This window comes from Eptesicus fuscus, chromosome 11 (genome assembly GCF_027574615.1).
Source record: "Eptesicus fuscus isolate TK198812 chromosome 11, DD_ASM_mEF_20220401, whole genome shotgun sequence".
NCBI classification, from domain to species: domain Eukaryota; kingdom Metazoa; phylum Chordata; class Mammalia; order Chiroptera; family Vespertilionidae; genus Eptesicus; species Eptesicus fuscus.
The window spans coordinates 19,984,087-20,002,177 of NC_072483.1; the positions used below are offsets into that span (position 1 = coordinate 19,984,087).

Genomic DNA, 18,091 nt, shown 5'->3' on the forward strand with positions numbered 1-18,091 from the left:
GGACAGCTGCTGACAAAACAGGAAGTGATTAGAATGTAATTTGTTTTTACAATACTCTGAACTTTGGGAGTTTTAAAACAGGGGTTAAAGTATCAGTGCAAAGTCCCATACAAAGACTGAAGGCTGACTTAGTAACGAGCTTTGCACACCAGCCTTTCCCTTGCCAGTTACATTCAAAACAGCAAGCTTTTTTTTTTTTTTTTATACAAATTGGTGGGGGTGGGGAGAGAAAAAAGGAACTGGGAAAAGAAGGAGAGGGGAAGTTAAACCTTCCCTCCCTCCCTGTCTTCCTCAGAAAACCAAACATGGCATCTTCCATGAGGAGCTTGTTTTCAGATCACAGCAGATACGTTGAATCTTTTCGGAGGTTTCTCAGCAATTCCACGGAACACCAGTGCATGCAGGAATTCCTGGACAAGAAGCTGCCAGGCATTATAGCAAGGTAACAAAAAAGGACGCTTTGTCAAGGGAACAAGCCTCCGTGTTTTCCTTTCAGTGATAGATGGGTGGAGCCCAGCCCTGCAGGCTGGGCGAGGGGGATAAGAACCGCCACTGATAGCAATGCCTGCTCAGCTCCGCTCCCTCTGCCTCCCACTGGACTCCTTTTCCTGTGATTCTTTAGTTCGACTTTTGCTTTAAACATTCAAAGGATCCTATTTGTGCAGCATTTCCAGCTGCATGAAGATAAGCATTAACTATTTGAAGGCACAAATCCATGTTTATTTGGGAAAAGAGAAGATGCAAATCTTTGAGTTCAGATTTTTTTCATCCCTCCTCTAAATTTTGCATTAAAAAAAAAATGCCCCCAAAGGAGTCTAATATTCTTTTCATTAGAATCAAATATAAATAATTACCAAATACTATTTGCCCCTGAGGACTGAGTGGGTGCCTCTCAGTTCTGCTAATATCCATTTAAATTCATTTTTCTTATCCATTATTATAGTTATCATGCTCCAAAAAAATGTCTTTTCCTTTCAACTTAATATTAGCAATGTGGCCCAAAAGAAAACGCATTTTCCCATTACCAGTGAACCTCACTAGCTCCTATCCTTCGAGCAGACTGCTTTTTTTGGTGATTAATGTGTTCAATTTGTGCCAGGGCTGATAAGTATTATGGGAGTAACAGATTCCACATGCTAAAGATAATCAAATCACCTATGTAGGGGTGGATTGCTGTAACTTACTCTGCTTCAGGAAATAATGATGGAAAACTGGGAAGAAATGACTGACTGCAGATCCAATCAGCAGCAGCAAGGGAAAATGAAATGTTATCTTTTGCTGGCTTTCTCTATTATAGACCTGAGATTCTTTCCCCAATATGGTACTCTGCCTGAACAGAGAGACGTTGCTGGATGTATATGGGATTGTTTCCCTTCCTATTTTTTTTTTTTTGGCTTAGTTTTTAATATGTTTTAATTTTTTTAATATTTCAATTTACAGGTGACATACAATTCAAATGTGATTTTTAAAAGTAGAGTATTATATAATTTTAATAATTAAGAAGTAATAGAAGAATGGTGCAAAAATCAAAGGAGACAGCAAATACAAACTTCTTATCTGGGCTCTAATTATAGTTTATTTCTTTGGGTCTTCTTGTTAATTTCTAAAATTAAAAGTAATGAGTTAATTTCTGAGTCCTTTTGCAGAACTAAATGTCTGTAGCTTATCCAGACACTTGGTTTTCTTTAGCCATCAGTGTGGTTTGAAGGCACCATGAATGGATATACATAATAAATGATGACCCTTCTCTTCAAGGTGTATACAATCCTATTGGAAATATTGAATGTGGAATATGTAAAAGACTGAAGAACTTTCAAAGGCATAAATAAGTTTTCATTATAATGGTAATACATAATTAGAAATTATCTAAATCAAAGTATCATTTATTTAAAAAATAATCCCCCCGCTACTCTGCCCAAGGTGATGTTTGGAATGAGCTTTAGCTGAAGGAACTTTAAAATTGCTTCTAAAAGTTGTTTCTAAGTTATGTAAGTACACAACATGCCTGCTTTATTTTTCATTCTAAAAAAACTTTCTTTGAAAGTTAAATGGTTCTAAAAAGCTTATAACAACAACAGCAAAAACAAAAAAAGAAAACACAAAAAAACTGGTTCTTGCCCTACCCACTCCCAACCCTGTCACCCATTTTCCAGAGGCAACCACTTGCAACATTCTGCCAAAATCTTTTAGTTGTTTCTGATGGAATTTTCTTTCCTAATTCTAAATAATAATTGCTAATATATGCTGTGTGCTTGTCATGAGTAGACACATGTCTAAGAGATTTACATGAATTAAATAATTTAATCCTCATACTCACCCATGAGTTAGATACCATTATTGCAATCCTATAACATATTATTATTATCCTATTTCATAGGTAAAAAAGAGGCAGAGAAGTTAAATAACTGGCTCAAGGTAACAAATCACTAAACTGGGATTTCATCCTGGTTGGGGAATGTCCTGCCGGCAGCAGGCCTTATAAGGCCCTCAAAATCATTTGGTCTGACCCTGCCAAGGCATTATGGGTGAGTTAATTAAATGTTTGACCAAATATAGCAGGCTAATTTTTAAAAATATATTTTTATTGATTTCAGAGAGGAAAGAAGAGGGAGAGAGAGAAATATCAATGATGCGAGAGAATCATTGATCAGTTGCCTCCTGTACATCCTTTACTGGAGATCTAGCCCGCAACCCAGGCATGTGTCCTGACAGGGAATCAATCCATGGCCTCCTGGTTCATGGGTCAGTGCTCAACCAATGAGCCACACCAGCCAGGCTAGCAGGCTAATTTTTAAGTTGATAATTGTGTATTGCCTGCAAATGTTATAAATGTCTAAATGGGCCTTGGCAGGAAAAAGGTTTCCCACCCATATGATCCATAGCCTCACTATGCTATCACACATATGAGCATTTTAAAAAATTAACCAAGAACATAAATAGGAATGGGTATATATATTAAGACTCATGATTATGAGTTGGAAGATAGTTAGAACTAAGGAAGGCAACTCATTCATAAGAGTCCTTGAGAACTGGGACTTTCCAATTTCTTTAACTTTAGCCAAAGAGCAGACTTGTTTACATCCTAAAGCACAACAAACAAACATACTTTCAGTTCATGTCTCCCCTCTAGCAGTTACCCCTTTTCTTTTCACTCTTTCATCCTATTTCAGCAATCTCTCTGGATCTTTCTCCTCTTTATCAAGCACACTTTAAATCCCATGTCATCTGGCTTCTTCCCTCAACCTACTTTTAAACTGATATTATCAAATATATTAATATTGCCAAATTCAATGGAGATTTTCTTTTTTTTAAAAAAATGTCAGTAGTACACTCTGCCACCTTTGACACTACAGATGGCTTTCTCCTTCTCTAGTGCTCCTATCATATCTCTGAGCTTTGCTGTTCCCTGTCTGCTTTTTGTATGTCCCATAATACAGTGACTTTTAAAAGCCGGTATTGCCTCATTATCCTACTACCCTTCTAAGTATTTGCAATATCCTTGGGTGATTAGAATCTACTCTTCTTGTTTTGACCATTATTTTATGACAATAATTCTCCAGAATACATCATTTATCCCGATCTCTTTCTCACCCAGATTAAATATTGCATATCAAAATGTCCATTGAATTCAGATTTATCAAAACAAAATAAAACAAGCAAAAAACAAAAAGAAGAAGAAAAGCCCTGAGAACACATACTAGTAACATTGCCATCAAGCTATATTCTCCAGTTCCCTTTTGGGCACCATGCTTCACCAAGTCATTGTGCATTTGCCAAGCCTGAAACTTGGCAGTCATTGTGCAGTCAGACTTGTTTCTGACCCCTTTACATCAACCTAAAGCAAGTCATAGTGTTGTTTTCCAGGCCATAAATTCCACTCTATTTCTAATACTAGAGCTATAATGTCAGGCTTTATCATCTCACATTTTGCTTGAGAGCAAAAGAGTGTCTTATTCATCTTTATCTTCCCAGTACCTAGATTAGACATACAATAAATGTTTGCCTGTTTATTGAGAAGAAGTAGCAAGAAGAAAGGAAAGAAGGCAGCCATAGACATAGTATGAATCACCTCAGCCTTTCCCCATATACAGCGAATGCCTAATTACATCCCAAGACTCAAGGATTCACTTTTTCTTTTCTTGTTCTCCAAATCAGTTCTCAACAAATGATTTACCTTACCTCTGAGATGTTTATAGAGTGTTTCTAAATGTCTATCAGTTCAAGATTGTTATTGAATAGAACCTATATTTCTAAAGATTTCTAAAGGCAGCAAGATAACTACTGAAAAAATTGGAATCTTTCATGTTGGCCTAGCTTTTGTTCACTGTAATTTTAGGCTGCTCTCTTCAACTAGACTTAATAATCAGATTTTTCCAAGCATCTAGCACATTTTTCTTAAACTACATTTTTTTTTTTTCAGGATTGGAGACAAAAAATCAGAAATTAAGATTCTAAGCATTGGTGGAGGTGCAGGTATGGATAACATATTTTAAAATTTGAATTTCACTCCAAACTAATGTTGTTTGATGGTAATATTGTACATTCTTTAGGAAACTACTTTTGGAAGACATTAGCTTATTAAAACGTGTAAGGGCAATACCACTTCAACTAAGGTTAATGTCCCCATAGATCTAAAGGGTTTATGACATCAGCCTTCATTACTATCTGTAATGTGGATAAGATCTAGCTTTCTTTTTCATAAATGGAAAAACATAGGATATATTTGGTTAACTTTTATCCAAAATGATTTAACTGTTCACAGAAAAGGAAAATTTCATAAGACATTTCTTAAGCTTTTCCCACTTTAAAGTGTGGTTCGTGCCGAAACTGGTTTGGCTCAGTGGATAGAGCGTCAGTCTGCGGACTAAAGGGTCCCAGGTTCGATTCCGATCAAGGGCATGTACCTTGGTTGCGGGCACATCCCCAGTAGGGGGTGTGCAAGAGGCAGCTGTTCGATGTTTCTCTCTCATTGATGTTTCTAGCTCTCTATCCCTCTCCTTTCCTCTCTGTAAAAAAACAATAAAATATATTTAAAAAAAAAATAAAGTGTGGTTCGTGGACTGGATGCTGGTTTGCAAACAGTCCAGGAGGAGATGAGAAGCAGAGATAAGAAGCCTGCACTGGAATGTAAATAAATGCACAGCTCCCTTCTTTGAAAACTTGCTGCTATGGGGAAAACTATGCTGAATGACATAACTGATTTACCCTCTTGTGCACCTACTCTTTGAGTTGCACTTGCCTAATGCATTCCCTTCCTCTGATTTTGTTCCAAATCTGCCCTCTAAAAATTCAGCACACTCCCCAGCCCCCTTTTAAAAGCTTTTCATTGTATTACTACTCTTAGAGCCAGTGCCTTTACCTTAGGGGAAAATGGGGAGTCTGGAAAGAAATATTGAGGTAGGCATAGTTTCTGACTCTGCCACTAATGAACTGTGTGGCCTTTGCCGAAACCTAGGCTTCAGTTTTCTTATCGGCAAAATGGGAACAATGAATCATATCTCATAGAGTGGTAGTGAGAATTATGTAGATAACATTTATAAAGTGGTTAGCACATTGTTACTGCTCCTATAAGGTGCAGGCTGTTCCCTTTTGCAAAAACAAAACAAAAAATTTCATCATCACACTTAGCCTCATATCAAACTCCTGAGTTGTTTGCCTTATTTTTAAGTTGCTAGTCATCTGGAGGCCTGAGTTAATATATTAACACTAGAGGCCCGGTGCACAAAATGTGGGCATGGGTAGGGTCCCTAGGCTTGGCCGGCGATCAGGGCTGCCAGCCGGGGCCTTCCTTCATTCCACGCTGCTCCCTGGTGGTCAGCACATATCATAGGGAGCGGTTGAAGTCCCAGTTGGTCGAACTCCTGAGGGGACAATTTGCATATTAGCCTTTTATTAGAAAATGTAGTCATATATATTATTCTATATTACTCCTTCCCTCCCTCCCTCTTTCTTTATTGTTTTCTTTTCAAACAATCACTATTTAGTATTTGTTACCATTTGGTAACAAGTGGATGTTACATAGGGACAAGTGGTAATCTCTTGAGTCTCTTAAGTGTAAGAGTTTTAGTACCACATGAAAGAGTGAATTGTTGGCCCATATTAACACAAAAATAACCAAGAATATGCTAATGGAATAAGACAGTACTTTTTCATGCTATTATTTGTCCATTTATCATTAAATACACTGTGATATAATGTAATAAGGATTAACCCTTAAAATAATTTTACTTTATTATCATCTTTCACCAAGAAAATAGAAAATAACAAGGACAAATAAAAAAGGATATTGCCATGAATGATCTTATAGAAATTGAGCTAAAATATTCCATTATTGCTTACTGGTAAGATAATTCCTAAGGATTATAAGAGTGATAAATTGCCCAGAGTTAATTCATTTAACCAAGGCAGTCACTTCCAGTGTGCTTTGCATATGAGTTTCAGGCACCCAACAGGCAATGATACTATCATTTGATAGTGTCACTTGTACTTGGACAAGAAGAGAAGCCCTACAAGGAAAAGTAATTAAAAACAATCTCTATCTTGGCCAAATTAATTGACCTTTTAATATAAAGTTAATTGAATTTCTAATGTAAATTTATCCAGATGCTTATAAGCTATCTAGAGAAAGGAACAGTTGGCCTGCACAGTGATTCCTTACATAAAGGTGCACATAAGAGCTCATTTAAAGAATTTATCAAAACAAAGAGAACAATACTTGGAGTTCTTCTGACTGAGCCCTAACATTGTATTAAAAACAGGCACTGCCTTGGGGATGATATGGGTGCCCATTAAGGGCACTCTTCATAAGAAATTTATTAGAAATACAAGAAAAAATTCAAGAGAAATTCAAGCTATTGATACTTAGCTTTCACTGTTGAAGTGAGCTCCATGAAATCAAAAGCAATACATTTAAAATCCCTAGGTCTAGATGTCCCTGGCACAAAAGAGCAGTGCTTGGCGGCGTATAAGACACCCCACTCAGTTAGTTTGAGTGCTCAAACACCAACAGGGAGATGCTCACCTGATAACCTAACTTCAAGCACCTTGCAGATGAACAACCTGGGTGAGAAACTTCTATCCTTGCCTTAGAGAAATGGTCTCCTTAGAAGTTCCAGTCTACATTGGGTCTGAGACTTTTGCATTATCCTGTGGCTTAAGTATCCTTCCAAATCAGTCACTGAACTCTAATCCCTGGCAAACAAGGTCATTGGTCCTGTCTGGTACCTTTGGCTCAGCTCCCATAATGCATCTTACTGGGTTCTATCCTCAGTCTTAGCTTATAGTCCTCTCTGGTTTTACCTCCTAGATGTTCTCCTCTTGGTTGACCTGACACCTGCAGATCATATTCTGCATATCTTTGTTGCAAATATCCTTTCTGCATTCATAATGCTGCTACCACTTTTCCCCACCACAATGGAAAAATGTACAAAAAGCAAACTAAAACTTCCCTATGTGAAATTGCTGCTTTTTATATCACTTAATGCTCATGCTCTTTGGTGGCCTATTTGATTTCCTTTTCAGAAACACAAGCAGGGGGTGCTTGTGTACCCTTTCTGTCTCCTGACTCTTCTGTAGGGATCGATGTTTGTGTGGAAAAAGGTTTCAGTGAGGAGAGAATGTAAGGTATTTGAAGAGATGTTTGAAAATTCAGGTTAGAAGCCAAGCAATAACTGCTTAGGACTCTGAGCAGTTCAAAAGAAAGGAAATCAGTGCCCAACATTTTGATGTCTCCTTGAAGTAATCCATGTAAATAAAATACAATTGATAAGTAGTACTGCTGTTCATAGATTATACAGGAAAATGTATGAAATAAATATGTGAACCAAAAACAAAAAAATAGAGAGAAAATCAGGAGAAAAGCAAATCATGGACAAAAATTCAGACCATGTAGCTTTTACAGAGGTCAAACTGGGAAGTATAAAGTTGTGTCCTGTGAGCTTTAATGAAATACAATGAGCAGCTCAGATTGCCTTATTCAAGGTCTCAAAGTATTCATATCAGCATTGCTTTTCAGATATTGAGAGCAATTGCATTTATTCTAAGTCTCATAGAATATGCTCTTTGGTCCATCTTTAACATTAATGCTTCCTAAAATTAAGCCACTCAACAGAGGTCCATTATTATTCAACTTTAAAGAGTGTTGTTTAAATGTTACATAAAGAAAAAGAAACTTTTTGGTAAGGAAGAATGCTATTAATTTATAGTGTATACACTTTTGCCTCACAAAATGTTCCAGAAGGCAGTGTGGGCAATGTGTTCTCCTTGCTCTGGGCTCTGCTTAAAGGAGAATCATTTTATCTGCTGCACTGTTCGGTTCTTCAAATGCCAGAGAGTTTTATAAGGGTTAGACAGGACTATAACTCAGTCTTATTTTATCCAGCTTTCTACTTCTATTCTTGTTAACCTATTGTGTACCAACTCAATTGCCATACCCTACATAATAGTATATACATATGTTTATAGTTTTTTAATCCACTGAAGCAACTCACATATGAAGCACAAGTGGTTTGAACTCCTGCATAACATTTTTTTTGTTGTTGTTAATAATTTTTCTGACTTACGTTGACAGAATTTAGGTGGTTTTCTTGTACTACAACATATGGACACCAGCATTCCTACAGGGGTTACAAAATAAAGAGTTTAGAGACCATTAACATCCTCAACTTACAAATAAGAAAACTGATGCCACCAAGACAGAATAAAACTCGGGTCTCTTGATTTTAGTCCAGTCCAAGAAATTGTACAAAACAATATAGATGTTAATTTTTGACTTGGCAAAGGAGAGATCAGGTACTCAATAATCACCAGCTGTTTGAAAACCTAATCTTATGAAATTATTAATCTTTTCTCTTTTCATAAATGACATATTAAGGTGACACAGAGGTTTAGTTTTCTAAGAGAGCTGGTAGAAGTGAAACAAATAATTAAGGCAGAAACTGGAAGAGCCAGTATGTCAGCTTTCGCAGCCAGGAGGTGGTAAGTAGAAAAGGTTAGTGCTTTCCAGTGATTCAGAGTAAGTCAACAACCTATTATCAGCAAATTGGAGAAATATAGAGAATTGGGGGAATTTTTGCCCAGAAAATAAGAATATGAATCTGCCTTTCACCATTTTCAAATATTTCCTGCTGATCAAACTCCAGAATATTTGCCCCTAAAGGGCCAGTGGTAAAAGAGAGAAAGATTTCTTGGTTCAGTATTAGAGTTTACTAATGATCAAACCTGTCCAGAAATGAGAGCACACATTTTTAGAGGTAAAGACCTATAGACATATGAACTTGTAAACTTCATCTCAGCATAGGCTGGAGAAATATTTATCAGACATACTATGGAAGGGACTTAGGCACTGGTTTCTTGGGTGGTTAGGCTGTTAAAGATGCTTTTAATAATAATTTTAAAAAAAAGTATGATCTTGTGAATAACCTTCTAGAAAGAGGTGGGCAATTCTCCTGAGTGGTGTGGCTAAGACCATGTTTGGATATAATTAAGGAAGTAAAATTTATATAGGACTTCTAGATATGCAGACAATTTTTAGTCTTCATTTTAATTGCTTATTACTTAAAAGGAGTAAGAGCTGTTTTACTTATGTGCAGCATACTAACAATTACTCCATTATTAAGAAGGATATGAACTCTAGTGATTCACTAATAGAACAGGATTTAGGACCGTCTACTTCAGGTAACCAGTTTGGGGCCTTGGATATAAAGGCATTCATAGCTATATTATTTAAAAATAAACTATTTTCCATATATATTTTTACCAAAAAAAAAATAGTTTATCTCATTGTATTGTATGTAAAACTTTCTAGTGAACATGAAAATATTTTGGTTAAAGACAAATACATTTCAGATTTGAGACAACTGAATATGATGCTTACTTACTACACAACATTGGAGCCATTGTCATTAAAACCAGAGTAAACAAGATTGTTTTGGCTAATTCAACAGGAAACAGAAAAACATGGGATAATGAATAGATGAAGACGAAACTATCATTATTAGCAGATTAAATGACTATATACTTAGAAAAACAAACTCAGTTATACAGCCTTAGAATTAATAAGTGCAGTAACAGCCTGGTTTAGGTAAAATAGGTAAAAAAAAAAGGGAGATCCACATTCTTTTTTGTTTTTGTTAATATTTGAGTGTTTTTCATGCAGTTTTAATTCTTTAAAATGTAACTGAAAGTCCCTGGCATGTGGTTATCTGATTTTGCTGAAAGATAAATTTGTATCTTGCCAGTTCTTGTTCCAGTTTGGGACAGTCTCTTAGGGAATAGGCTTCCACTTGACATATACTGTTGAATAAAACTTTCTGATTCAACGCAAACACTCATGCAGCCCTGGTGTGGGGGTCTGTTGTCATCCTCGGTTTATGCATACTGAACCCAGCAATACCTGCCACAAGGGGTGTGGAGGGTATAGAGCTTGGGGTCAACACCCAGGGTCTTCTGCAGCTTAGTCTCTTCTAACAGTAATAAACTGATGGAAATTATGTTAAAGTATTTGCTAATAATATACTTAATATAAAAGATTTTTAAAACTATTTGAAGAAAAGTTCAGATATTTACTGAGAACTATTTGAGAAGATTCAGAAAGCCAATAATGCAATAGTGATGAGGTTACAATGACATGAAAGCTTTCATGTACAAAAGGAAAGGGTATGAAAGGAAACAAAATGTTCCTGAAAGTAATGTGGCATTATGTATCAAGAACGGTTCTACTATCTTCTAATACACAAAGGCCTGGTCATGCTGTTTGTTAAAACAGTGACATGCTTAGTAAATAGCCACTCCCCTGCTGTCCCATCACAGAACCAACCGCTGCTTCAGCCCCTCCTCCTGAACTTGTGTGCATCCCACCTACCCAGGCCCCACCTCCTCTGGGACCCCTGACCCCGCCTCTCAGGGCTCCAGCAACTGGACTGGTCTTGCCCCCCAGGGATCCTCTAAGAATGTGCTATAGTTCTTCAGCCTGCATCCTTTCTCAGCAGCTGGCACCTTAGATGGGGTTTTTTGTTTTGTTTTTCCATATAATCAAAGATCAAGGGTCTCATTCTAACCATTAATTCTGGTTCTTGGAATAAGTTTGAAAAAATGATGATTGTTTGCATAACATTTTATGGTTTGTTGTCTGTCTCATAATAGCAAAAAACTTAAAACTAAGTATAACTATCTATATAAAACTATATATATATAAATGTATACTTTCATGTGTTTTATATCATTTATAAAAAGTTAAATCAATTATTGCACGTATATTTAGAAAATAGTATCACCACTACAAATAACACATTCACTTAAATTTTGACATATTTGTGGTATAACTCGCAAGTGAGAAAGTAAAAATAATCTATATACATAATGAACTCACATGTGTAGTCTAAAGAAAATTATTTGTTCAAAGGATAAAAAAACACCCAGGAAATAAACTAAACGCTAACTTTTTCTTTCTCTTGTAGTGAGATATTTATTTTCTACCTATACTTTTGTCTATGTTCCAGGTTTTCTATAGTATTAATTATTCATATCCAAGGGCAGGAAAAAGAAGTTCAACTAATCCAATAATGTTACAGGGGATGAGAGTGATGGTAAGGAGTGGACGCACTGGCGTCTGACAGCTCCTTTAGCTCTGGGACTGACGCCCAAAGCGCTGTTCCCACAGGTTTTCCTGACAAACTGGCGTCGACCGGCCACGTTTGACTCACCAGTAAGAGTATCTATCACACCTGCACAGATGCTGGAAGAACAGCGCACCTGTGTTGAAGCCGAGCATCTCTGCCGAGCCCATTCTCCGTGATGAGGCGGGGGGTGATGCTGACCGAAAGGACAGTAGTTGTCCGCTGTCTCTCTTGTTTTCTGTTGATTATTTCTTGCTGCTTCTTCCACTAGGACAGCAGGCACTCAGACTCTCTACTCACGCTGGGGTGTAAATGACTAATAAGGGCCAATGGAGTGCAGCTCAGGAGAGAGACAGTGAAGGTCATTGAGGGCAAGAGGCGGGAGTGGAAAGTGCACAAGAGCCCGCGAGAGTGCGGAGCCTGCGCAGGCGCACTGGTATTGATGACGTCACCGACTCGTGATTACCTTGGACTGCCTTTGTCAGTTCAAGTAGTTTCGTCTTGTAAAGCCTATCATTGGTGAGAGCAAGGTAGGAGAACATTAGCACTTCAATAAGGGTAGCTCAATATCACAGAAATATTACAATAGTATATGTATATTATTTATCTCTCTATGTTTGTGCTGAAGTAGCAGTCAACTATCTTATTATTTAAAATTTATAAATAAAAAGCTAAGGCAAAATTTAGTCTTTTCTGAGTTGTCTAATATCTCTATACTTCAGTGTTCAGCTCCCTTTGGGGCATTTTCTCTACGTTTATATTTCATAAAACAATTTGATAGCACGGCTTTTCTTAGGCCTCCTGCAGTTGCAAAGCATTCATTCAGTCAGTATTATTCCTGGGCCAACAGCCAGAAGGCACACCAAAGCAAATGGCAATGCACTTTTGACTCAGAATTTATATTTATAATCCCCTTCCTGAGACCCTACAGTTATTTTAATATTCTACAATCATTTTCCCATACTGAGAGAACTACCTCAATACTGAGGCACCAGGGTGTAGGGGAGCGGAAGAGAAAGAGAGAGAGAGAGAGAGAGAGAGAGAGAGAGAGAGAGAGAGAGAGAGAGAAAGAGAATGGAAAAGAAGTGATCTTGTCAAGAATCTTATATCTTTCACACTGCAACTTAAAATCAGATTGTTTTCCCACTGGTTGCAAACCCATAGCTGAAATTATTTTTCATCACTAAGCACAAGGTTATCTGGGCAATTTTTCTTCCTAGAAACAATTTTTTTTGTGTGCTTGTATTCTAGTAGAGGGAACAAGGAAGATAATCATCTTAATGCAACATGTAATAAAATAAATTTTTCCTGCTGATAATCTGAAGAATTCACATATATTTTGATATGAGAAATGAAGCAGGAATAAATGGAAATCAAATGGCAGGAGATATCTTGACAGTCTTTAATCCCCTGTTTTCTTGACCTGTAGATTTTCTCATTTGGAGAAGCCACAGGGTTCTCAAGTTGGGATTTGTGATTCATGTAGCATAGGCTCAGTTAGAAGGACAAGCCATCATGAATGTACGATGGGTGCTTTTCCAAGTTGTCATTTTAGTATGGAGCTTCCCGCTTAGGAAGGGCAATCTTCATTTCCCTCATTCCCAGGCCCTTTCAGATTTCTCTTAAATGTCACCTTTTCCATGAAGTGTACTTGACCACCCAGTGGGAAATCACAGAGACCCCCTTCAAGGCTTCCTCTCACTGTTTTTTGCCTTGGTTTTCTCCATGGGACTTAACACCATCCCTAAAGGTTGGATGTTTATGTCTGCTTTATTTGTTGCTCAATCTCCAGTGATTAGCACCTGGCATTCAGTAGTTGCTCAAAAATATTTCTTGAATTAATGTATAATAACTTCAACTTATTGAGTAATTACTATATATCATGAACTGTGGTAAATTATCTCCAAATAATGTCTCTAACCTTTGCAATGACCCTGTAGCATAGACCATATTATTCCAAATTTATACATGTGTAATTTAAGCGGTAGAGATATAAAAATTTTTGTATGAAGTAATTCTGGTGAATACTATATTTAGTTTTTCTCTTTTTAGCCTTTAATATTTTAATTTTTTCCATTTTTAATCAGATGACCTTGGATTCTAAGCAAAAACTACATGTCTCTGCTATCTCATTAAATATAATACTTGAAATTCAGGATCTAAAGAAATGTTGTCTAAAAGATGAAATTCCCATCCCTCCACTTTCTTGTTTTTGAACTTTTTTATAAATTCTGTATCAGGGATGTCAATTTTATGCCCCTCTTTAAATATAGACATGATACATTTAAAATATGACTTATATGGAAGCAAACTATTATAACCACAAAAATATGTGTCTGAAAAAATTAAGCAAAGCACTCATCATAGCCCAGGAAGGAGACATGAGAAGTCATCCTATAGTTGTGGCTGATTTGAAGAAAGGGAGATACAAAGGAAAGAGATTTTCAAGGAAGGAGAGTTTGAAATGTAGTTTTCATTTAACTTTCCAAATAAAAAAAGTCAGCATATTCTGTTTGATAGAAATAACACAGGAGTGAACAGAATAGAAAAAAATCCACAATCCAGCCTAATAGAAAATTGTGATTGGTGTTGATGCATGTCTAGATCTTTCTAATTTTACTCAAGTTCCACATATTGATCAACTGAGAAAATCAGTTACATCATCATAAAGTGCAGACACCAAAATTATTAGTTTGCTTAGGTAGTCATGAAGGGGAGAGGGGAGAAACTGAATGGAGCAGAAGAGGAGCAGAAAGGAAGTGAGGGGAGGAGAGGGGAAGGGAAGGGAGGGAGGGGAAAAGGGGAGAGGAAGAAAAGAAGGATTGTATATTTGAATAGATTTGTTTAATCATTATAATTTTTCCATTTGTCACAAGAAACTTTGTGTATTTTGTTCCAAATCTTTGAGGAAAACAGACAACTGTTGACATTATATATCTAAAGGCTTAGGATGTCCAAAATAGGTAGTCTACAGTTGTCAGAATTATGATCAAGCAATGCCTAATGAAATCATCTGTGAAAGGAGACTGACTATAAAATAAACATGTATTGCCTTATTTCCCTTAAATGCTGTTTTCTGGGTCTCAAATTTAATATTCCCAGGAGGTTTTGCAATGCACAATGAAAAAGCAGGCTGTTGGCTTCCACATTTCTTTTGTTTACCCCTGATTTTGCTCAGAATTTCTGAATTATTTGATTGACTTATTTCTAGTTTACTCTCCCCCTTTTTGGCACATTCGCTTAGCTTGTGTGTTCTCTAAAAGCATTTACAGAGCGCTTAATGTCTGATACTGGAGCACATTCATAATGTTATAGCTCCTGCTCAGAAGGATTCAGTTGAGAAAGAACAAATGGTCTTCTTCCTTTTTTTTTTTTTTTTTTTTAAATCTCTTTACTGCTGGTTCATGGTTCTAGGGTCTGATAACCCCTCATATACTTCTCAGTGATTGATGTTGTTCAATCTACCATTTTAGAGTCTTTGATTCTGTTTAAGAAACTCATTGGAATCAAGCCTCCCCTAGCGAGTAAAATAAGATCAAGGAACTCAAGAACATTTTATCTGTGTTGCCATCGCCAGTCAACTGATGGGTAGTTTCTGTCTGAGGATTCTGGTGATACTTCCAGGCTCTATGGGAAAGACTACAAGGCATCAGTCTTTTGTGGAAGTGTTCAAGATGCATACGAGTTAGTCAGATGAAGTGAGGAAGTAAGGGGAGAATAATCCTGTAAGAGGGGATAGCATGGAAAATAGAGTGTGGAAGAGCATGGGTCTATGGGGCAAAGAAGGGATGAGAAGGGTGGAAATGTAAGAATCTGGTTTCTGGAGCCAAAAGTTTCAAAATATGAAGTTGTGAGACATGAGGAAAAGGAACCAGGCAGGGTGGTCTATGCTTAGTTAAGAAGTTTGGGCTTTACCCAGTTGTTTAATCATTAGGAGGTTATAAGCAGGGATGAGCTTGTTGAGCAGAAGGAAAATGATAGCATTTCAGCTATCTGAGATTCAAAATGTGGTGATTGGGGTCTTAAATTGTTGTAGTGATGGCTTTGAGGAAGTCAAAGTTCAGAAAACATAGACTGAATTTTTAGGATATTATCGCAATATTCCAAGAGATAGATTATTTGAGCCTGAACAAAGGCATTGCTAGTAGAGACGAGAAAGAGAATGTAAAGAAACGTTTAACAGGAAAACTTGCAGATGGCCAGGGAAGGAGGATGAAGGAAAGAGCAAAGCTTAGATGGATATTAAACAGTATAGGTGATGTACCATGAAAATACATATAACAAAATGCTAAATTTTTAGACTAGATTTTAATTTTATAAAACATTTGAACTACCTCTTTATTAACTCTCTTTTCGTTGGGGAAGAAGTTCATATATATCATTTTTAAAACAAAAAATGATATATATGAACTTCATTTTATATAAGCTCATATATAAAATGACATTGACAGAACTTTTTCATGGTTAAATATGGCAGGCGACAAAACCATAAATCATGAGACTTGGAGGTCTAAGAGGAAGGGGATGAGGAAGATAAATCAGGAACACAATATGCTAATGTGAGACAGGAAGGGAGTATAATGGTGTACTATTTTTGAAGGATACTAGAAAATAAACTATGAAGGATATGTTACCAATAAATATATTATCTTACATGATCTCTTTCTTTATCTATCTATCTATCTCTATATCTCTATCTCTATCTCTCTATCATCTATCTATCTATAATAAGAATAATAGAGTCCATTATAAGAAACAAATACAGCACTGACTTATGAGCATGGTGACATTATTTATTGTCAAACTTGGAATACTTTTAAGAGTGAAAATTGGAGGGAGTAGGCAAAATAATTAAAGTTATTATAACTTTTAAAAATATTTATTATCAAACAAGTTGTTTATTATATTTGTCTATATATTAAACAGTTATTTTAAAAACCTATTTTCAAAATTAAAATTTTAATAATAATACTTTTTTAGAAATAAAAACAACTTAAAATAAGAAATAAATCCAGATAGGGCATTAGCACAGTAAGCATCAAGTGGAACTGTCCCTGGCAAGCAGGAATATAGTCACCCGAACTTACAAATTCAGAAATGGATTTTATCTGCTAACTCCAGAGGAAATAGTTTCATTATCTCCCCTTGTTGTTCATTCATTTCTGCTAGGAATCTAACAGTAACTACATGGATGGCTCATGTCCACACGTGGGCTCACACTCTAGAGGTTGTTATATGAACCATGCTTTCTATGTCTCAATTGTAATTCTTGCATTGTGTGCTTTATCATTGCCCTAGGTCAGTGGTTGGCAAACTCATTAGTCAACAGAGCCACACGGACTTCTGCACATGGGCCATGAAGTTTCAATCGCACTGTAGGTGCGCACCCGCACGTGGTATTTTGTGGAAGAGCCACACTCAAGGGGCCAAAGAGCCACATGTGGCTCGTGAGCCGCAGTTTGCCGACCACTGCCCTAGGAGAAGGGACTGGCTGGCTCTGACTGTGGCAGATCATTGTGCTGGTTAGGAAAGTGACAAGATAGGAACATACCCTAAGGATATGCTAGATACATTTTGCAATTTGGAGAGTACCAAAATGTCCGGGTCCATTTTAGGGGAAGAGCTGATCAAGCCCCAGGGGGAAAATGATTGCATTTCAACTATCTGAGTTTCAAATGTGGTATTGGGGTCCTCATAATTGATTTTTTTTTTTAATTTAAAAATATATGGCTAGGGTGGTAGAGGCAAGAACAGAACTTTTGGCTTCTGGTCTTTTGGGGCAAGTGGGAATCTCTCTGTTTCTCATTAGCCTACAGCTTTTCTTAGCAGCCTTTGCCTTAGTTATTTTATTTACCCTTCAAAAATAGTTACTGTGGAGAAGAATAAAAACTTCCTGTGCCCTTTTAGTATTTGGTCTCATTATTAAATAATTAGAGCAAATACTTTAGAGTTAGCCAAATGTGCCTTAAACTTTAGGCTTACTAATACCCCCTGAGTGTCAAATTACTCAAGGCACCTTTTCTGGTTGGGAATAATCTTGTGGAGTTTGTGACAGTATCGTGACCAGGATTAAATGAGATGTTCCAATTAAAGTCCCTGTACAACGTTAGATAAATAGTAGGTGAGCAATAAATGGCAGCTGGAATTGAAAAGGAAGAAATGAAAGGTTTCACGTTGGTACGGCCAGCTTTGGAGAAAACTGTCACACAGGTTCTTCATTCTCCATTTCAGCCTCCATCCCACTCCTCCCTGCAGTTCCCCACCATCTCCTATTACCAGTACTTGGGGCTCTTATTACACCATTATACTCCCTTCCTGTCTCACATTAGCATATTGTGTTCCTGATTTATCTTCCTCATCCCCTTCCTCTTAGACCTCCAAGTCTCATGATTTATGGTTTTGTCGCCTGCCATATTTAACCATGAAAAAGTGCTGTCAATGTAATTTATCCCAAAACATTAAAGACTAAAATCATT

The 18,091-nt window shown here is 36.8% G+C and overlaps 1 protein-coding gene across 1 annotated transcript in view; it reads left to right on the forward strand.

The window, feature by feature from the left end:
- The first annotated feature begins 204 nt into the window (after window positions 1–204).
- HNMT (histamine N-methyltransferase) overlaps window positions 205–18,091 on the forward strand; it is a 33,833-nt gene continuing 15,946 nt past the window's right edge. Inside the window, exons 1-2 of the mRNA XM_008143485.3 lie at window positions 205–442; window positions 4,421–4,473. Coding sequence (XP_008141707.2) covers window positions 306–442; window positions 4,421–4,473 — 190 coding nt within the window. The 5' untranslated portion in view covers window positions 205–305. The remainder of the gene's footprint in view (window positions 443–4,420; window positions 4,474–18,091) is intronic.